General features: G+C 36.2%; 1 protein-coding gene across 1 annotated transcript in view; it reads right to left on the bottom strand.

Annotated features, from left to right (window-relative positions):
- Positions 1-223: 223 nt before the first annotated feature.
- Positions 224-23,584, bottom strand: part of HCN1 (hyperpolarization activated cyclic nucleotide gated potassium channel 1) — a 368,640-nt gene continuing 345,279 nt past the window's right edge. The window contains exons 7-8 of the mRNA XM_046672402.1: positions 4,520-4,684; positions 224-1,101 (exon numbers count right to left, since the gene is read on the bottom strand). Of these exons, the coding sequence (XP_046528358.1) occupies positions 224-1,101; positions 4,520-4,684 (1,043 nt within the window). The remainder of the gene's footprint in view (positions 1,102-4,519; positions 4,685-23,584) is intronic.

The raw sequence follows: 23,584 nt of genomic DNA, 5'->3' as shown, positions 1-23,584 counted from the left end.
TATAACACTGAATGCTAAACAAGTCTTTTGAACTTCCCTTGGGATTTTAGATATATATTTAATAGTATATGTATACATATATTTTACATTTTGCGTGTAGGCCAGAGCTGTCTAAAATATCTCTTCATAGGCTATAGGGATCTATAAGGAGATAGAATAAAATAAGATCTGAGAAAACTCAGTTTATTAGAGTATTTCTTTCTGCTTTGACAATCAGCAGGGATCATAAATTTGAAGCAAATCGTGGCTTTTCTGCATCTGGGTCTGTACTTAAGACTGAGGAAGACTCTCTCGGAAGAGCAGCTGCTGGTGGAGGGGGTGCTGGAGGGACTCCTCGGTTTGGGGGAATGGCTCCTGAAGACATCTGTCGGAACAGGGTGACTCGCTGGGGCACAGTGCCCCTGCCCCCGGCCTGAAGGCCCGTGCCGTGGACAGCTGTCACAGGCTGAGGGATGGAGGCCAGGGACTCACCCACAGTGGGATGAGGTCTGGATATCAGGGTGGAAACCTCATGGGGTAGCGAGGGTTGCGAGGCAGAGAGGGGCCTGACGTCTCGGGTCAGGCTGGTGTTGTGAAGCGCCTGAGTGCTCTTGTGCACGTCATTTTTCGGTGTGGAGCTGCTGGGTGTCTGTGGCTGTTGGGGCTGCTGCTGGGGCTGCGGTGGCTGGGACTGCTGTAACTGTTGCTGTTGCTGCATGAGTGACAACTGGGAAGCAGTGGGGGAGGCATAGTGGAAAGTTCGAGTGGCCAGTGGGCTCTGTACAGGAGGGCTGCAGACCACAGTGGTGTAGGAGCAAGGTGAGAGGATGGCTGAGGACTGGGGGGTCTGTGTGCTGGGACTGGGGGAATGCAGGTTGCTATGAGACAGACTGGTCGCTGAGTACACCGGCGGAGATTGTGTCCTCATGCGAGAGGTCGGGGTAGTAGTTGAAGATGTAGAATTCAGGGCTGTCATTTGAGGATAATTGATGGGAGCGATTGCCTGTACCATCTCCCGGTCGTGTTTCACAATCTGCTTCAGGATCTCGTTCTCCTGATTGTTGAAAACACCAGTGTTTAGATCCTTCTGGAACTTTTGCAGAAGAATTGAATTTTTCTTTCCTGTCAGCAAAAGAAAGATAGGCGCTTAGAAAGCTGACAAATGACTGATGACAACTCCAAGTGAGAGCGGCTCCTGAAAACAGAAGGATGTCAGCGTTCCATAGAAGAGGCTTAAAAGTCAAGTCCAGTACCCACCTTTAGACACCTGCCCTTCACGATCCTATGTCTTTCTGGCAAATCTTGCCTTCTATGCAAGCCAAGTGGAAAAGTCTGTAATATGGCAAAAGCCATCTCACAGAAGAAATGGAGATATTTGACATGAAGACTACCTTGAAGAGTGGGAGAGGTAAGGGCATTCGGATCTGGATGGGCCTGGAATCGAGATATAAGTTTAAAGCTTCTTTGTCAAGAAAGAACAATGGAACACTTACTATGGGACTGGCACCCTGCAAAAGCCTTTAGGTAGATTTATTTTATTCAATGCTCAACTTTTCGAGGTAGGTGTGTTCACAATCCCGTTTTACCCAAAGGAGACTAGGACATAGGAAGGTTAAGAACAATGCCCAAGAAAACATGATCAATAAGTAACAGGACTGAGCCAGGAAAACAGTAAATCTGATGACAGATTTACTATGGATAAGGAGCCAGCCGTGTCTGTATTGTGTGAGTGCTTGCTAGAAATGCAGTCTCCTGGGCCTCCGCCACTTGCTGAACCAAATGCTGCATCATCTTCCTCGGATCCCAGGTGGTTCGTACCTGCAAGTGGGAGACCAGTGCCCTTCACCAGCGATTCTCTACCCTACCTGCATATTTTTCTCATCCTTGGAGCTTTAAAAAATACTGACTTCCATCTGCACCCTACCAATTAAGTCAGAATAACAAGACATGGGGTCCAGACTTCGATACTTTACAAGCAAATTTCCCCAGGGGATTCTTATGTGCAGCCAGATTGAGAACCACTTCGTAATCTTTCCTCCTCTGGAAGGTTGTTGTGAGGATCACAGGGCACGGTGTATGGCACGCTCTCAGCGCACTCTAGAACCTCAGTGAACATTACCTCTCCTTCCTGCCACTGTCTGTGGAGTGGTTTGCAATAAGTAGACATTCTCTGGCAGACAAACAATTATAATTGATAGTATATTGATGAAAGAGGGGGAAATCAGTGACTTTTTATGACATTATTGATCAAATAACACCCAGCTGCACATGGAAACTGAAAAGTGAATTGATTTCCCATATCACTAAAAAAAGCATCACATCTAAAGTAACAAGGCAGTTTTTTTTTTTTTTTTTAAAGATTTTATTTTTTCCTTTTTCTCCCCAAAGCCCCCCGGTACATAGTTGTGTATTCTTCGTTGTGGGTTCCTCTAGTTGTGGCATGTGGGACGCTGCCTCAGCGTGGTCTGACGAGCAGTGCCATGTCCGCGCCCAGGATTCGAACCGACGAAACACTGGGCCGCCTGCAGCGGAGCGCGCGAACTTAACCACTCGGCCACGGGGCCAGCCCCAACAAGGCATATTTTTGAATGGAAATATATGTTATAATTTACTTGACTACTGGGAAAAGCGGTCATTTTAAATGACCACCAAAATGAATAGTTACTTGTCTCTCCTTACAGAATTGTCCTAATTTCCCAAAGGAAAAAAAATTTCAATGTAAGTAATAAATGTAAACGCTTATTTAGCATATTCCCTTAATCAACTCTAGTACACATTTATAAGCAGTGGGCAAAAATCTGAGAAGGATAATATTTCTTTGTGATCATGTGAACAGTCAACATTTCATAATCTAAGTATCTGTCACCTTGTGAAAATTACTATCTTTTAATGCACTGTTAGAATTTTATAAGGATTAAGAATGCAAATGCTTGCTTCTTACTAGGAATTTTATTGCCTATATTATTGATTACAAACCATTTCATGCAAACTTTCTTATAAAAAAGTAACTGCAATAAGTTAGATGTGAGTGAAGCTGTATCAGATTAACAGAAATTCTCTATCAAAATATCTTGTTATTAATGCTTTCTCTAAATATGTCTAGCTTTCTTAGGAAAAAACTCATATGCTCAGAAATTAGTCTCCAGCTCTACCATGAACACTCACACATCACAAACAGGGAAGTAATTTTCAAATGAAGTAAGAATGCTTTCAGGAGTCTCTCTTTTTTATGGGCATTGTCTCCCTGGACACTATGTCCTGTTAAATCTCTAAGCTGTCAATATGAATTTCTAATATGTGTTATGTCTAATGGTAATGTCCAAATACTGTCTTTCCTTCTCCTAACCTAATTTCAGATCCTTGTGCAGTCTGCCGTCCTATGAATATAAGAGGGAAAGAAAGACGTGAAGTGCAGAAGAAAAGCTGACAGAACCGTAAGAATGAAGCCGATGAAGTACTTCTTTGTTTACAATCAAGTGATCCCAATCCCCCCTCTTTTGAATTCATCGATTCTTTCATCCCTCCCTACCTGTCTTCAACAGCACTCATTGTGTACTAGGTACTGTGGATGTAATAGCGAAGTAGACATGATCCCTCCATTCACAAAGCTTAGCATCTCTGGAGCAATTACAATAAGGAAAGCAGTGCTATGATGGAGGAACTTCCCAGGGGTGGGAGAACATGTCCAGGTACTCAGCCTATTTGGGGAGTGAGAAAGCATAGAAGATTTCTACAAGGAAGTGATATCTAAACTGAGATCTGAAGGTTAGCAGAGTTAAGCAAGGAAAGGGGCAGAGAAGAGGAGGGTGGGAGAGGAGGATCTGGGTGTGGAAAATGAATGCATAGCACCTTCTGACATCAGAACGTTCCAGCATATCTTGAGAGGTTAACAGCAAGCCAATCTGATCTAACTTTACTATGGCAATTATTCAAATCTTTAAACTAATGGCTGACAAGGTCTACTTTATATATTTTTTAGAGCAGAGAAGACTTTAAAATAATTGATGTTTTCAAAGTAAAGCATCTATGGAGGGCACTTCTATCAGGCTTTTTCTGCTTGAGTCTGTATTACAAACATTTCAAGAAGTTTCTACTGAGGCAATTAAAATGCACAAGTTTTCAATACTTATAAGAATAAAATGTAAAGTTGAAATTTAAAAATTAAAAAAAAAACTTGTGATAAAATTTGGTTTGTAATGTAGACTCATACTATTGTATCTTTCGCTCTATTTTAATGCTATCTAGAATTTTATTATGATTTTTTACCTGAAGATTCAAATTGTTTTGGCATCACTGGGGAAATCAGATTGCATAGCTAGTAAAAATAGAGATGAATAAATAAACCTAGAATACTTAGAAGAGAAAGCTGGACAGAACCTCAGATTGTTCTAGAATTATGGCTAGAGCTAATTGTTTTTACTGTGCTAGTTAACAAGCAATCCATGAACTAAGATTTCGGACTCATGATTGCAAACATATATCAGTCCACTTAATTAAAACTAAATTGTGCATGAAAGAGATAGAAAATTAAAGAGAGTACCTATGCGATCCAGTCGGTCAATGGCAACTGTCTCAAAGGCTCTTCTCATCATTGGATATTCCTCCAGGACCTCATTGAAATTGTCCACAGACAATGAATAAAGACGACAATATGTATCAGCTCGAACACTGGCAGTGCGACGTCCCTTCGTCAGCAGGCAAATCTCTATAAAAACAAGAAAGAAAGATTTGTTTGGTAATTTTCCTTTAAAGGCCATTAATGCCTCCTACAGTTGAAATAAAGTTTCATGGTTCCTTCTGACAATTAAGAGTTTCCATTGCCAATACTCAATCTTAAATTTCATTTTTTTTAAACAGTGAGTCTTTTGGTTCAAAGGGAAGGCTGAAACAGATTTATTTCTCCTCTGGCCCCCCTCTATGCCCCCTGAAATAACAAAAAAGATGCAGAAATGGGAAATAATAAATCCACAGTGGAGTAGAAAACAGGAAGGGGCAATGCTCAGATGGAAGTTTTTATGAATTCTGGAAGGCAGAAAGCAAATGGTATAGAGACAGGAACCAAAGTGAGCCCAAACGTTGGCTTAGAAACTCCTATGGTCAAGCAAAACTGGATAAGCGGTTCAAATGAATGCATGCCTTATGTAGTTCATATATTCCCAATAAGCTCAATACAAAAAAATTATCTTCCAAATGCACAGAGGGGCTTTCTATTTAAATAACTTCTAAGGAGAATCCTTTGTGGAAATTTAGATTCCCAATATATGGTAAGCAAAAATTTGCAAATTTGGATTTCCTTATTTCCTAGCGAAATAAATAATAAAAGTGATAATTTTCCAAAATTTATTTATTAAACTCCTCTAGACTTTGATTGTTTTTAAAAAAATAGAAATAATTAAAAAAATTAGCTTCAAAATAACCAGTTTGAAAAAACGAATGGCAGAAGTATTTCTCAAACACTCAGCCTCTTAACAGAAGGAAATATAAAAAAATAATTATTGAAAGGTGTCTAAATTCACTCTCCTCGGACCTTATTTACAGTTCAGTTCATGTTGATAAACATCATGAATAAGTTACGTGGTAGGCACTACCACACACTTGATGTTAGGGCTGGAAATACAAATCACACGTAATATCTGCTTTTATGTAACTTATATGCTGAAGGTGAAAAGAAAAATAATTTATTTTAATTAGGAATTCATTTAAATACAATCTGGTAAGAACAATAAGACAGATGTGGGCACTCAGGGAGCTCTACAGAAGCGCATCTGAACCAATCTGGGAAGACACAGAGGGTTTTAGAAAACGCCACCTGAGCCACAAATTATGTTGATATTGTTCATGCTGGTAAACATGTTGCAAATTTAATCAATACTACTGTGGAGTGTGCACGTTTGTGCGCATGTTGGTGCGTTTGTGTGCATTTGGTGTGTGTAGGAAGATGAATTTATATAGATCAATATTTAAGCATAAAGCCTACTATCATATTATGGAATCTGCTGGCTATTCTAATCTAAACAATGTAATTAAAGCAAGTATTTTCAACACTACCCCCAAATTAAATTCCTGTGTCACTAAAGTACTAATGCCATATGGTAGAATTAACAATGGCCACATTATGACAAACAAGCTGATGAGAAATGTTTACTGCTAAGTGTTGGTTTCAATTCTGTGCATTCCAAGTTGTCATATAGAATGGTTATGAACCTCATGGATAGTAACCCAATAATATGTAACAAAGGTCTTAAAAAGTATCCATATCTTCAACCCAGGAATTTCACTTGGCAATCTAACCTAAGGAAATAGTCTATAATTGGGACAATGGTGTTTACACAGTAATATATGTTATGTATTTAATTACGCATTGAAAAATATGGGAATACTTTAAACGTTTAGTGTCAAAATTCATAATCAATTATGTGGCAGTTTTTAAAAGTGAAGCTTTTAAAGTCTATGTGATAACAGTAAAACAGTCACAAAAGCTTAAGGGAGAAAAGCAGGATACAAGGTTGTGATTATAGTATGACAGAGGAGTGACATCAGCATCATGGCAGAGTAAGTTGTTCCCTTTGTCTTTCTCCTCTGAGTTATAACCAATCGGACATCCATTGACAAATAGAAGATTCTCTACACAGCAGAACAGGATGCCTGAGAGATCCATGTAGCTAGTATGATAAAAATGATCTCATATAACATAAGTAAGATGAGAATAAAATCTACCAACATGCCCTGCTCTGGATGGAAAATATTCCTTTATGTAGATATACCGCATACATACTTTTCTTTTTTCAACTTTCCTTTATATAAATCATTTTTATTTCTGGACATGTGTAATTTTTATTTTAAAAGAATTATTTAACAATTAATACTTAAGTGCAAAGAATAGAAAAAAAAAATGAAGATATGAAAGAATATAAACAAACCAATTAACAGTGATTACTCAGGCTGGCCTGTGGCTGAGTGGTTAAGTTGGTGCACTCTGCTTCGGTGGCCTGGGGTTCACTGGTTTGGATCATGGGTGTGGACCTACACGTCGCCCATCAAGCCATGCTGTGGCAGCATCCCACATAGAAGAACTAGAATGACTTACAACTAGGATACCCAACTGTGTACTGGGGCTTTGGGGAGAAAAAAAAAAGAGGAAGATTGGCAACAGATGTTAGCTCAGGGCCAATCTTCCCCACCAAAAATCATAAAAATAATTAGTGATTACTATTGTAGGAGATTTCCTCAAATTTACCTTCCATTATTTTTATTATATTTTTATTTTGGCCTTATATTTTTAATTTCCAAATGCTTTCCATTTTCATATGTTTGTTGGCTTCTCATTATATCTTTCTCTTTTGTTGTGGATATAATATCCTCTGTCTCCCCATAGGTGTTAAGAGTTCCCGTATTGAATGATGGATATATGCCACAATATGGATGATCCTCAGCATGCTTCATAAATATGAGTAACAGAAGCAAGACATGAGAGTCCACATATTATATGATTCCATTTATATGAAATATCCAGAAAAGGCAAATCTATGGAGACAATTAACAGATGAGTTGTTGCTTGGGGCAGTGGGTGGGAAGGGAGATTAACAATAAATGGGCACAAGGAATCTTACTGGAGTGAGGAAAATGTTCTAAACCTGATGTATGGTAATGGCTTCATAATTTGGTAAATTTACTAAAAAAAAATTGAATTGTACACTTTAAATGTGAATTATATGTGTAAAATATATTGTAATAAAACTGTAAAAGTGAAAAGAAAAAAGGCTTAGGTTTTGATACTTTATTTGTATTATATTTCACATTTTAATTTCTCTTCTACTTTCTGAATTCTTTCTCTTTACTCCGGAATAATGGTTTCTGTCTCTGTGTCTAGATCTTTCCCTTGTAGATGAACACTTTCTTCAGGTAATCCATTGATCTCTATTCACATTTAAGGATGAAAACTCCAGTTATGTGGCAGAATTTGTTGATTTGGAGTATCGATTTAGGGTGAATAGGTGGGAAGTTTGTCCTCATATTTCCCTGCATGCCAGGATGAGGAGGGCCTCACTCCAGGGTTACCAACATCTCTTTTAACTGTTCTAGTTCTCTGCTTTGTTCAACCGCTTTAAGGAAGACGCGCTGGCTTTGCCCCACCCTCAGGAGAATAAATGCCTGGCTACAGGCTGTTCTGCAATGTGGAGGGAGAGACAGAGAGTCCATTTCAGTGAGTCACTGTTTCCTCTCATTTTTCATTTGCCCTGTACAGTCACATTGACTCTTAGCTAGCAGCTTCTCTAGGGTTCTGCCAGGAGATCTGCTCTCTCCTTTTTATCTATATTCCAAGTTCTCTCTACCTTCCCTTCAAGTTTCATCAGTAACCACCAGCTTAAATTAAAAAAAACTTTGGCGTAGACAACAGAAACTTATTTTCTCACGGTTCTAAAGGCTGGAGGTCCAAAATCAGGGTGAGTATGGTGTGGTTCTGGTGAGAGCTCTCTTCCTGGCTTGAGATGGCTGCCTTCTCACTGCATCCTCACAGGACAAAGAGAGACAGGGAGGGCTCCTATCTCTTCCTTTTCTTATTTAGTCACTAATCCCATGATGAAGCACCCACCCTCATGACATCATCTAACGCTAATTACTTCCCAAAGGCTCCATTTCCAAAGACCATCGCATTTGGGGGTTAGGGATTCAACACACTAAATTTTGGGGGGACACACACATTCAGTCCAAACATCATTCCTCTTGTCCTTCATGAACCCTGAAATACAATTTACGTCCCTCCAGCTCTTAAAAAAATAACAGCTCTATTGAAGTATGACTGACATAGAAAAAAACTGCATATATTTAATGTATACAATTTGATGAGTTTGGACATATACATGCACCTGTGAAACCATCACTATATCCTTCACTTCCAAAAGTTTTCTTAACTGTGTTACAGAATACCTGAATAACATTGGTGTATCCAATAAAATAATTTAATCATATTACAAAGCAAAAATCTGGGGGTAGGCAGGAGCTGTGTTGGTTTAGCACCTCAATGATGCCAGGGCACTGTGCAAGCATGACTTTATTTTTCTGGACCTCCCTCTTATGGTCACAAGTTGACAGTAACTACAAGCATTTATACCCTCACACAACAGCATCCAAAGAGAGGGAAAGACTTCCTACATTTCTTTGTTTTTATTGTGAAGGCAAATCTTGCAACGAAGGTCCCTAACTTCCTTTCTCTACCAGCTTCTTTATAAGAACTGGGTCACAGGGCCACGTTTAGCTACAAGAGAGGATTCAAAACAAGATATTTAGTAAACTGGAGTAAAATAACTACTATCAGTGACTGAATTGGGTAAATAATAGTTTAGTCACTGGAATTGTGTATGTTGCTGGCCACACAAGATCCAAATTCTGTTAATAAGGAAGGAAGGGCAATGGCTGCTGGCTACGGAAGCAAAATTGCTGACATTCCACTTTTATATCTACTTTTTGTCTTCCAGAAATGTGTTGCAATCTCTCATCTCCTGATTGTTCCCAAATATATACTCAGGCATCAGATTTCTTTGTGGTCTGGGTTTATATTTTATTCCTTTACTACTTTTAATTTCGTCTCTGAAAAGGGAGGGGATAGACAGGTGTTGAGGATCATCATAAATAAGTAATGGATTTTTCTTTTCCATATGCTTAAAAATTATTTGAACACTTTTTACGAGTATGCAATAGATATTACTTTCGTATTTTAAAAAATAAATTTAAAAATTAGAAAAATATAACTACTCTCAATACTTATAGTCATTTTAGAGACATGGTAAAAACAGATTTATTACAGCATAGATATGTTTATCCATATTTTATCTACATAATTCTCTGCAAATGATTTTCTGTCCTCTATCACCTGGTGTCTTCATCTAATGGATATGCAACATATCTGGCTAAACAGAGGAGATGTGCATATGCAACATGGTAGAGGTCTCCACTACTAACTGATGAATCAATTAAATATTGCCATTGGTAAGAAAAGAAATTTCTTACCAATGAGTTACAGGATGCTTTTAAAATAATATTTCAGGCCTATATAAAAAAGTAAGGACTTGTGTTATGAAATCTTACCCCCAAATTTTCCCACATTGCCACTTCAGTGAAACTTCAGAAATCTTATTGTCCAACAAATCTTACTCCTTCATTAAATTTTGTTAAAAAATATAATGTAGTTATGTAATTATTTACCTTTTGTGATTGTTGGAATCAAAACTGATATTTCAGTCTGGTCAGTTTCTTGCCAACTAACGAAGTAGAGTGCTATCTTGGTGATTTTCTGCAGCAGTGATGGTTGCCTGCTGATTCAGCGTTATACACCCAGTTTCATGGGTTATTTTAGGGATCCTTTTTGGTGTAGTATAAAGAGTATGGGCCTGGGGGTTTGCAGTCCTGTGTTATAGTATCAGACTGACTACTCTTGGCTGTGGTTATTTGGACGAATACTTAAATTCTCTGGATGTTCATTCATTCATCTGTAAAATTCAATTATATCTCTAGAGCTTTCCTAACATTTAATCCTAACATTTAACTTCAGACTTCAGTCATTTTTTATCTCTGCAGTCTCATTGATCTTCATATTTCTAGTGCCTCCACAGCATCTAGTAGGTGCTTAGTGTTTGCTGAATTGAATCATCGAACCTAATAGCAACATGTTCTACAAAATAAGTTTTAATCACCTATGGAAAAACCAAGGACTAAATATAGACAGACTAACAAAGTCCTTTCAGAAGTTATAAAAATTTTAGGGCAGTGTTCATTATCAGCACAACTCTTCAGCCATTATCTCTTGGTGTCTCCTCAATAATGTCTTAGTGAGAAACAGAACAAAAGAAGGTATATTCATGAGAGTAGAAATAGTCACTGGTCAGTGAAAAAAACAATTTAAATAGTCCCTTCTTCTTTTAAAGCCTCCATACTCTTTGTTTCCACCATGAAAAACAGGATTAAGAAATGCCACATACTTAGCAACTAAAAAAGGTAAAAGGAATCTTAGATTTCATGAACTGAATTCCCAGATTCAATATGAATGGAGCAGGTGCTTCTCTGAGAGCTAATTTTCTCTTGATATTAAGTTAGTTTGGAGATCTACTTATTGATTGAAGAGAGTCCTGTTAGGTGTTACTGAGTGAGTTTTTGTGTATTTATTCTGTGTGCGTGTGTGTGTGTTTGGGTAAAGGACAGAGAGAAAAAAAACAATTTAGTCATCTGTATCTCATACTATCCTTTAGCTTCCTTAGAAATTATGTACATATTTTGTTGTGAGGGCCATCCAGTTGATTCCGACTCCTAGCAACCCTGTGTATAACAAAGTGGAACCCTGCCTGGTCTTTTTGTGCCGTCCTCTCACCTTCCAGCACTGTATCTGACAATGCTCTGCTGATATTCATAAGGTTTTCATGGCCAATTCTTTTGGAAGTGGGTGGCCAGGTCCTCCTTTCTAGTCTGGAAGCTCCACTGAAACCTGTCCACCATGGGTGACTCTGCTGGTATTTGAAATACCGGTGGCAGAGCTTTCAGCATCACAGCAGCACACAGCCACCACAGTATGACAACTGACAGACAGCTAGTGTGGTTCCTTGAAGGGGAAACGAACCCCAGGCAGAGGTGGTGAGAGCGCCCAATCTCAAACCACTAGATCTTCAGTGGTGTCTATATATATACACATATATATATATATATATATATATATATATATACCGGTTTGTCACTATTTTTAGTTTCTTGTACTGGATTTTCTAATTGTTTTCTAAATGTTGACCTTATCTCTCTAGCTGGTTTAAGACATTTTAAGACAGCAACCATACAGTAACATTATTGTATCCCTCACACTGCCTACTACCTTGAGTTTTGAGCCCAGAGAAAATTATTTTAAAATGCTTATGAATATATCAATGATAGTAGAGAAGCCCAAGGCCCACACTAAGTTCTTTTCTTAAGTTTTAGATGACATAATATTGGTTCCCCTGCTAAGTATCTTTCCTTTGTAATAGAACTTGCTACGTGCTTTATGTATCTTCTTTATGCAACACAACATAACTTTGAGGTTTTTGTGCGATGTCTATAATGAAGAAGTATCTAGAAGGTCTGTTCCTGTTTTCCTCAATGTAGATATATCGTTGCTCACCAGATAGAAAATTAATTTGTCTTTGGGTGCACATATTGACTTCACAAGGAAAATAAAATAGAATACAAAATTAAAAAAATTAAACTCCCAAACAACAAGCTGAGTGCAGCTTACAGATATAAACTTTTTTGAGACTCTTCTGGCACATTTTCTAGACCCTGTTGGTTCTTTCAATCTTTCTTCTATTTTTCTTGTTTGTTTACTCTCTGAGAACTCAACTAGGAATTTCCTAGTGGTACAATCCCTGCTTTCAGAAACAGTACAAATTTACTTGGAAATAGGTCCCTTTATCTGGACACAAATTTCCAAATTATAACCAAGCATATAAGTAATGAGGACTCGGCATAGTAATTTTAATTCTGTATGATTCTCCTGTTTTTCTTTACAAGATGAGTTATTTTCTTTACAGGGCAAGTTATTTCATTTAGCTGAGAGAGAAAATGGCAGTAATGCTCCCCATCACCGGCACATTGGAAATCTCTGTTTCTAATTTCGACATGATAAGAAGTATGTCCTAGAAGATTAAATTCAGCCTACCACACTATATATACATATATATATATTATATATATATATACTTTCAATAATCTTTTGGGTATGAGATATATCAACTACTCCATGCTATTTTTGCTGACATTAGTTAACCTTGATTTTAAACATTTCAGTTCACCTGACATTACTGTTACCTACATAAACAGTCATTTTATATATAATGTAGAGCAAACAGCCTCAGGAATTTTGCAACTCAGAAATATTTCTCAGACCTCTAAAACAGAGCTTGACATTGCCACCACACAGAGTTTAATCATGAACTTACGATAGAAATTTGTAAGGTAATGTGTTTAACCTGGTTTCTAGAATTTATAGGAAAATTTGTACTCAGCTGCTCATAGTAAACTAAGCAAAAGCTACTTCCCTTTTTAGTACCTGATATCATGACATAAGAGTAATTCTCTGTTGTGCATCAAAATATTAATTTCCTACAAATTACTTAGGTTTCTAATCGAGTGCCTCATAATAAAGTGCAAGAGGAAACAGCTTTTTTTGGTTTTCTTTTTATATTTGCATTTGTAATCTTTCTATATATGAACTAGTAAAATGCCATCTCGTGTGGCATAAGAGATGGTAACATCTGGCTTAAATCTATTTGCATATCTAATTTGGCTGGTAGAAGCACTTTAGGTGTCAAATGAATTTGAATAAGGATCTAAAGACATTTAGAGTAGGATAAAACATTAAATAGATGCAAATTTTGCATTATTGGATGTATTTTGAAATGTTTCATATTTTTTATAATTTTCTGAGTGATAGGATGTAACCTATTTCCAAAACAGATATAAAAGAATAATTATGCATAGAGAGATAGATTATATATCATGATAAATATTCTAATAAACAGAATTCCCAATTTTGCTTTTTATCTAAAGATACAACTGATCATTTCAAATCCCGTAGACACGGTCATACTTGCACAATTATTATTTATTGCACAATTATTAATTATTAGCATCCTCTACTACTGCTCATGCTGTTATTTATGATTATTTAGATCATCTAAAGTTACTGCCTTGTCAAACAAATCTTAGCTATCCCCGTATGTTTGGTCAATTCTTCTCTCTTAAATTATGATTAGGGTTAGAGCACGTGGGGCCCTGAGTATTGACCTAGTAGCGGCACCTGAGACAAGTTATGCATTGGCAAAGCTGTCATGAGGATTAACTAAAATAGTGCTTATAAAGTGCCTGCTACAAGCCTAGCACAGAATGGGCACTCTTAAAACATGAGGTGCCTTCCTGTTTCTCTTATGTTCCTTCTCTTTGTATTTTTTCCTTGTGATTTTGACTCTACCTGCTAGAACCAAGGAAAAAGTAATGCTTCATATATCAAGCAACTTCCAAATTTGTGAAATATAACTATCATCTCCCACACCCTCCGCCTTCTAGTAAACAATTTGTTCATAAACTAACCATCCAAATTCTTTAGACTTGTCTTAGGTAAGACAAGTGGATATCCTTTCTTAATTACCCCAGGGAGAATTTATCTTTGTGCCTCCACTCTGCCTTTATCATCTTGCATATTAGCACCTATGGCACATCAATGGATTTATTCATTTATATGATACTTCTCTATACTAAACTATAAGGTCCTTAATGAAAACTACAACAGTCACATTTAGAACTCTAGCGCTTACCATAGATTTAATCACATAATATCACTTGGTTCAAGAAAAAAGGAATTAATGAATCAATCAATAAATGAAAAGCAGGATGGCTTACACCAAATTGGAAATATTCTTCACAAAATGAGGTGCTCACATTTGAACACAACATTCCAAGTGGCCCTAATTTTTGAGGAGCTTTATTTGGCCCTGTCCAAGAGAAGTTACATCGCTCTTATCTTTTATGTGGTTGCTATTGATTATAAACATGTTTATGAGATGACTGTTCCATTGTGTTGGACATGTACATGTTTCAATTAAGCTTTATACTTTCCACACCTTAACCTCTCACCCCTTGTCCTTCCTTAGGATGTCTTTGTCTTTAAATTCCATTGTGACTCCTTCAACTGCCTAATGTCTGCATAAAATCAGCTTTACCCAATACTATTTATAAACTGATATCTACGATATATTTATACTACTTGTCTTTGGCAAGTTAAAATACTTGATAGACTATCTCAGTAATTCTCAGAGTATCGATTGGTTGATAGGAAACAATCACTGCTAGCCCCATAGTAGCCCAGGTGATACATAGAAGATTAAAGGGGATCTGTTATGTGTTTGGAACAAAAGCCACAGAAAAATATCAAAGCTAACAGAGGTAAGACTACAATTTTCTATCCACATTTAAAAATGCACCAGAACATTCCAAATCTTTCCTTTTGATTTTAAATCTACCAACACTCAACTCTTTAAAAGTTAATCAAACACCTTGAATTATAAATGCCTTTTAAAAGCAGCCAGCTTTTAAAAAAATTCATCAAATGATTTTGGCTCTTAGATACCTCAAGTGTGTTTTTTGAAGTGATATCTTGACAGCTTTGTTTTCCTATGTGGTTTAATATGCTTACACAAAATTTAAAACAAAGTACAGCAGATATAATAGTCTAAATAGAAAATATATTCAGTGATATTTATGAGGCAAGTCTACTATAGCAAAAAGAGTTATTTGTCTCCAAAATTTCCCCCTGATTTTTTTCTCTCTCTTTCTCTTTCTCACATGCATACACACATACGTGTGCAAATGATAAAATAGAGATTTAAATACATATTCTTTTGGTCTATTAAATGTAAAAATTAATGGTCAACAGGTTCAGATTGGATTCTTTAGTGCAGTGTTTCCCACACATTGATACACATAAGAATCACCTGGGTATCTTGATAAAAGATTAAGATTTAGTAAATCTAGAGTGGGCATGACACTGCGTTTCTCACAATTTCTTAGGTGATGCCAATGATGTGCTTTTTTGGAAAATGAATTCTCATAGCTGTCAGATTTACATCTAAAACAGAGTTCCTTGTTTAAGAGAAATTGGAAAAAGGAGGCAAAAAGGAATGTAAATTAAGGAATAGCATGAATTTAAGCAAACAGATGATTTCCCTTTAACCAGCACCTTGGAGGTAAATAGGGAGTACAAAATAAAGGAAGAAACTGATTCTGCCTCAAAGAGTTTATAATTAATTAGAAATTCAAGCATAATATATTTTTTAAAAGCTTGAGAATAATTCCAAAGCTAAATTGTCTGCTAGTGATTTTAATGTTTATAAAAATCTAAACATCCAGATAATACATCACTCATCATGGTATCGTTCTGGACACCTTGACGGCATGAAGTACCTTAGTCAGGCTCTGAAAGAAGTGTTGGAAATGCATTGCTTAGGCCATGAGGATAGAGACGGCAGGAAGAAAGGAAGGGGAGGGAAAGGAGGACGTTGGACTGAATTAGTATCAAGAGCATAGATTCAGAGGAGAGTTTGAGAAGGAGGTTTTCATGGAATTGTAAGAATAGCAGCCTCTCATGATCACAGGAGTTTGATTAGTCATAGAGAATATTCCTCCAAGGATAAGAAGATTGGTCTTGATCCACAATGTTATTGCGAGGCTCTCCAGGAAGGAATTTGTGTGTAAAGTATTGTCTTAGGAAAGAAGATTACATGGAATAAAGTGGGGAGTTCTAGCTCTCTGGATGTCTTGCCATATATGGGAAAGGTACTTAAACTCTCTTTCTCTGAGAGGTAAATTTGTTCTATTTCAAATCTTTTGTTTTATGACACAAGAATATTAATGTACAGTTGGCTTGTAAAATGAATTGGGGAGAGGACGTTCTTAGCAGTTAAAGTAAAGATTTGTAAAGAAGTTTTTATAATTTGGGGTATAGGTATTGGGGTTTGCCTGAAATGAAGCTTAGTGCCCAGAAGAGATCGCTTCCAAGAATCACTATAAAATGAAGCATCAAAAGAACTCGAAAGGTGATGAGGCATCTATGATTTTGAACATAGACACAAAAGAAAACCTCTAAGAGGGTGTCTGTCCTGTGAGTGAAGATAAGATAAAAGGTTGTTTTGAAAAATAAAAATCAAGTAAAACTTCATCATTCCGAGAAAATCTCAACTCACGAAACTATTCCTGACATTAGCCAGTAGTTCTCTTCTAAAAAATTGGTTAGAAGCAGTATATTTTCTGTGTGTACAAGTTGGTAAGCTTTTACCACATGACTCTGAATATTTATGATAACTGGTTCAGCCCACATTGATGCCTATCTCAAAGACAGTCCTCTATAACCTGGCCAGCAGCTCATAGCATGCCTGGCTGAGAATTCTTCTCAATGGGGTTGCTTTGTATTGGATTGTGACTAATAGGCCTAATTATACCTTCTCATAGGGAGATTGAAAGTAAGGAATGAACAGCTAGAAAAGTCAGACAGCGATTGGAAGGATGTCTCCCTAAAGCGGTTCTTGGGCCACTGGAATTACTGTGGTTTCCAGAGGGGCATTCTCGCTTGCCACAAACTCAGCCTATGACCCCCCTGAGGTAGTCTGCTGCACTTCCTTCCTTCCTGTGCTCTAATAGACTCTGTCACTTCAGCTAACCTGAGCTTGACTCTATGCTATTCAGCCCGAAAGTGTCTCTTACACATCTCCATCTGCGACTTCCTCCTAGAGCTTCATACCAGTCCATTTTGTTGAAAGCCTCTACAATTTCTCTTCTTTTCTTTCTCTGTCTTGAGAGCTCACAATGAGTTCTTCAAGTCCAGTACATGAGTAGCCACAGAGAAGCCTTGAAGTGAGTAGAAAACTAATATCCTAACTACAGAGTTTTCATTTTCTACTTCTGAGTAAGCCAAGATATCAGTCAAGAGGTCAGCTGGAAATCTCTCTTTGTGTAAGATAACAGCAAAAACTTTATTAGGCAAATAAAGCAATCCTACTACCCGTCCCCTACCAAGAAAACATGCACATTCACAAATTAATCCTAACAAAGATAAATATGTGTGGATCTTTTCTCACTCCAGGACATTACTCTATATCACAACCAATGAGCAAATCCAAGGTAATAATTAGGATCATAAACATGACACTAAATTTCTGAATTAAAAATGTTTGTGTATAGGTTTAAGTATGTATTGATAATAATAAATAATCCACATCAGTAATTAGTTGGTTTAGTTAGCAGCACATATTAGTTGAGAGAGGTAAAATACATATGCATTAAAGGAATAATGATAAGTAAAAAATTTTTACAGAATGCTTTTGCTTGTATTATCTTAATCAGAATGGGTTAAATTTGGAGGAAAGTCTAGTTTTGAAATGAGAGGTTATATCAAGAGTCCTATAGCCAAATCCAACCATCATATTTTTTACTGCTTTTTGTACTTTTTGTACTGTAATGGTTTTAACATTTTTAAAGGTTTGTAAAAAGAATAAAAATACGTGGTTCACAAAGCCTAAAATATTTACTATCTGGCCCTTTACAGAAAAAGTTTGCCAACCCTTTGGTTAAATAGATTATTTTCCCTTCCAAAAAGATGTCCTTTATTATATCTTAACTTAGCCAAATAACAAAATCTGGAAAGAATAGAAATCAGTGCACTAAAGAGGTTTAAACTATGTTTTAGCTTCTGATTTTGATTTTAAGCAAAGTGAACTGAAGAAATGGGTCAAACACACCAATGGTTTATCCCAACTATATATTTTTTTAATTCCTCCCTGACCTACTTGGTCAATATGATAAATGGACGCCAGAAAACTCTCCCACCAGAGATGGTTTCACTTTCACCCTGGAGAAAAGATAATTTCTCATTCTTTATAAGCACAACTGAGATGTGATTTCATCCTTTTCAAGCCATATCCAATAGAAGCTTTCCTTAAGCAGATATTCAGTCAACTAGTACGTTCTCCTTAGGTTAGTGGAGAAGGTGGGGGGGGGGCGCACATCTAAAAACGATAAAATTTACAAAAGACTCTTTTTTCTATTTTTTGGATACTGTTTTTATTTTGGAATATTTCAAATATATTTTAAAAAGCAGAATAGTATGATAGTATACTCTTTGAATACTAGTAAGATAGTATAATATCATAGTCTAATAAACTTCCAGAATAGTGTAATATAATAGTAAACACATATATGTTCTTTGCTCAGCTTTAACAATTATCAACGCTTAGCTAAACTTGTTTCACACGTACCTCACATATTTCCCCTCTCCCTTATTATTCTGAAGTGAATTGCAGATATATTCATCAACTATAAACTTTCTGTAGTCATCACAGATAAATAATCTTAAAATAACAATCACCATATGATCATTATCACACCTAAAAGATTAACGATAATTTCTTAATATTGTCAAACATCTATTTAGGGTTCAAATTTATTTTTTAGAAACAGCTTTTGTAAAGAGGCAATTTCTAGGCCATGGCCCAACTCCCTCCCCTTCTGAGAGGATCCTAAACAGAAATGTCCCTTAGGAACTATGGTACTTAAAATAATTATAAATAAATTTTGAAAAATTAAACATATGTAATCCATTATAAAACTGTACCAGGACAAGAAAAGGATGCTCATGTATTTCAAAAAAGGATATTAACCTATTTTAACAGAATATCAATTGAAAGCAAGAAAGGATTTTCTTTTTGTTGAACACCAGTAAAAGATAACTAAATACCTTAGTCCTAGAATATTGATTTATCAAGATAATATCTTTCTTTACTACTTTTGCATCATCATTATCATCAAGAGCAGAAATTCCTAAACAGAAAGATGATGACAGTTGAAACTTCAGAGGTCAAGTGAGAAGAAAGGCAGAGCTGAAATGATCTCAGGAGAAAAACAAAACAAATGCAAGAAAGATAACTTTTCAGGTCATCTGATTTGTATTAATTACTGGACCTGTGTTCCAATATATAAAACTGAATGAGACTCTCTAGACCAAGGGTTCCCAGCCTCAGCCCTATTGTCACTTTGTGCCAGATAATTCTTTCGTCTTGGGATTGTCCTGTGCACTGTGGAATGTTTTGCTGCATCTCTCGCCTCTCCTAGATCCCAGCAGCAAACCCCTCACACTAGAAGCACCATACTGATGGACTGATAGTAGTGCTGATGAAGGCGTATTTTTGGTTCCATATCTCCATAAACCCTGCTCTAAAAATCCAAGGTGGTAAACACACTATTGCTTTGTGTCTTTGTACAACTTTTGCATCATCTTTACAACAGAAACTTAAAAATTATGTTTTAGATATCAAAGCATCTATAATTAAGTTCTGTGGGACATTTACTTTAATTATGCAATCTTTTTTGGATAATCTTGGAACACTGTTAAAACGAATGCTAATTACTTTGCTAATGAGCGACATCTATTTAAACTCATTAGAAATGGTTTTGAAAGCTCCATCTATTTTTCCTTCCCATTCAAGTGCCAGTTAACTCTAGTTGGTTTACTAGTTTAATTGAACAAGATAAAAAAGATCTGCTGAACAGTCCATCGCATTTAGATACAGGAAAAACAATGAGAAAAAGGATATAGAGTATAAAATTTATATTAGTGTTAATATATAGCAACCAATGTGCAAATTGTTTATGACAGGTAAAATTTGATTAAGTTGGGCTTTTTTGATAGTGTGTGCGGACAAAAAAGCATTTGAGGGTATACAAGCAAAGAATATAGAGAAGCTCTTCTCTTTGTTTAGGGGAATGTTAAAAGAGCCACAGGTGTTTCTTCAGTGTTGTGATGTCTGGTTAAATTTCATAGCATTTTCACTGATCCCAAAGTAATATGACTTTTATTTTGGTAGAGAAAAATGAATGAAATATGTCCAATATGTGTCATGTGGCACTATCATATTTCCGTGAAAAAAATGGCAATGTATTTTTCCACTATAGATTGATATGTATATAAATTTAGTGGGCACTAATTAAAGATTTCTTTAAGGACAACATGTAGTAAACTTTTAAAGTTATTATGTAGTATATTGACACTATTGTTTTATTTGCATTTCACTTATAAATTAAATAGACTTTAAAAATTATCTTCCCAATATTGATGTAAAAAGAAAACAAGCTGTATTGTTATTGGTTTTCTTATAAGCTATCTTAAGTAGAATGATTCTACAAAATACCTTGAAAAATATTAATCTAAATTAGGTTTAGTGAATTTAACAGGAAGAAAGTTTGAGCTGCACAAATAATCTTCCTTTGGTTCATCCATAGCTACATATAGTGGGCAAGAATTCACAGCCAGAGTAAAGACAGTTATTCCCAAATCTTGAATTAACATCTCATGAAAATTCACATTTGGATGCTACTGTCCAGAAATAAATTACAAATTCCTTAATGTGGCTTTCAAAACCTTCCATAATATGGTCCCATTTCATCTTTCCAACTAGTATTCCCTCTAAGCCCAATGTCAAATGCTCCACTTCAGTTGAGCAAACGTTTATTCCTCCAACTATGAGCTTCACGCTGTGTTGTCTACAGGGAACATGGAGATATATTAGACATGGCAGCTGTTCTCATACCTCTTAATGGTCATTCTTCCAATCAGCACCAACACAGTTCTTGGTCATTCCTCTCTTTAAGCATGTGGTTTTATTGCTCATTCCTCCTGAAACCCCATTCCTAAAGTCCTCTACACATCCAAATACCACCTTCCACTCAAGATGCAGATTAAGTGAACTGATCTCATTTATGAAGCCTTCCCCAAATGCTTCAGGCCTTATTCACGGTGCCTCTTCACTAATACATACACTTATCATGAAGGTATGGGCCGTGTTTTATATTTGTTAATGTATCCTCTTCAGCACCCAGTTCAAACTTAAGCATTTAGATGAAGGGATCAGCAAAAGTTTAAATCAGATCATAATGAATATATGAGTTAAGAACTAACCAATTAACATTCCGCTCTAAGATTTTGGAGTCCAACTTAAGCAACAAAATTTTTCAAAGATATCTAGTTCCCTGAAGAGTAATTAACAGAGAATTGGAAAGTGTGTTCTGAATTTAGTCCCATAAATAATATGCATTTACTAATTTAAATTAAACATTAGTAAAGTTGACATATACGTCTCCTTTTTCTATTGTCCCACTTAACCTATAATCTTTTAAACTCTCAGTAACAAAGATAAACATAAGCTATGTAAAGATAAGCCTAAGCTTGTACTGGACCCTCAATATATGAACTGGATCTAGGAAAGGCCCCACATTCCCTGAGCAGATGTGACTTTATGATGAACATTGCCACAAAATGGAGTTGAAAATATACTTAGAAAGCTAATGCAGGAAGGACTAAAGAGGATAGTATAAAACACACAATTCTTGGCACATAGTATGAGTTCAACATATGTTTGCAGAATCAAATTTCATTCATTTTAATCAGGTTTTAAACATAGCACATTTAAAAAATGTTGAGATTCACATAGATTATGTAGAATACTTCTTTTCCCTCTTGATGACCTTGAATTTTTACTGAAAATCTCCTAAGGCAGACTGAAAATAAACATCTTTTGCAAAGCCCCAATTAAATATAATATTTCTGTGAGTTACTTAATTAGTATCTTTTATTACTTCAGGGCTTTGTTTTTCCAAAATTACCACAACCTAACCCACTGCAAGTTATTTACATTGCATAATCAGTTCAATAATCACAGCAGATTTTTCACAACCAAATTATTTGCCTAGACATGCATATGTTTTACGCGCTGGCTATATGAACTAATCAGGTGGTTGATGGAAATTCTGTATTTGCAAAAGGCTCTGTGGCACCCGCCCCTCCCTGTGATTAGTCTGTCACAAAAGGAAATACACTCAGGATGAACATAAGCTGGCAGCAACATTTTCAGGAGGAAAAAGTAAAAGGCTGTACATTGAAAATATTTTCCAGGTTAGAAATGACACTGCTAGATTTTGCCTCTGGTGATTCTTAAAGTTGTTCTTTCAACTTTGTGACTACAAATGCTCTACAAATAGTTTCAAATATACAATGTTATCAAGCCCTGCTTAGAAATGCTTAAAGCATGGAAACTTCTGTTCAAGTTTTCTGTCTATCTGTCTATCTATCTATCTATCTATCTATCTATCTATCTATCTATCTATTTATCTATCTATCTATCTATCTGTCTGTCTGTCTAAAAGAACTCAACAGCATTGGGGGGGTCACACATGATAAAACAAGGAACTCAGTTTCACAAAAAGTATTGAAACCTAAACACAGAGTGGTATCTCCCTGATCATGATAACACTATTTTCAATGCAAATTATACACCAGGTATGTATGTGCAGTAGTATATTTACACATTAAATATTACAACTTTCATAGGAACAAGGAACAAGCCAAAATGAGATTTGATTTTGCAAATGGTGGTAAGTATAGGTGACATATTCCTGGAAAGCATTTTGGAAATAATTAAGGGGAAAAATATGGGGAAAGAAATGGGCAATAAATGTGTCTCTAATCTTACTCTCAGACATCACGAAGACACAACCTGCCAAGTTTTCTGCTACCAAAAAATAAAGCCAAAAACCTTTTTCAGGATAATCTTATCATTCCTTATACCTACATTAAAAATGAAATTTCTCTCAAGTGTTCTCATGAGAGGCCACTTAATAATATAATGAGCAACATCCCCAAAAAGATGCTTACTGTCACAGTGATGACTAACTAATTCCATGAAGTAGATGGGTGGGTAATCCATGCTCGCCCAGTTAAAAAAGGTGTGCTGCTTGTACAATACCTAGCCATGGAAAACCCATACCCAGAAACTATTTTATTGTTTTCAATGCATTTACAACCATCTGAAATTATCTTCTTTATTGATTTAGTTTCTTGTTTATTGTCTGTCTCTCTCAACTCACCACCATCACCACAAGTGCATAAAAGAAAAAAATATTTCAATATAGAAATAATGAGAGTAGTTTCTAAATAAAAAATAATCACGGAATAAAGGACAGGACAGTTAAATAAACTCATCTTTAAAGA

The sequence above is a fragment of the Equus quagga genome, chromosome 9, assembly GCF_021613505.1.
Source record: "Equus quagga isolate Etosha38 chromosome 9, UCLA_HA_Equagga_1.0, whole genome shotgun sequence".
Lineage (NCBI taxonomy): Eukaryota > Metazoa > Chordata > Mammalia > Perissodactyla > Equidae > Equus > Equus quagga.
This window is presented reverse-complemented; position numbering and strand designations above follow the sequence as displayed.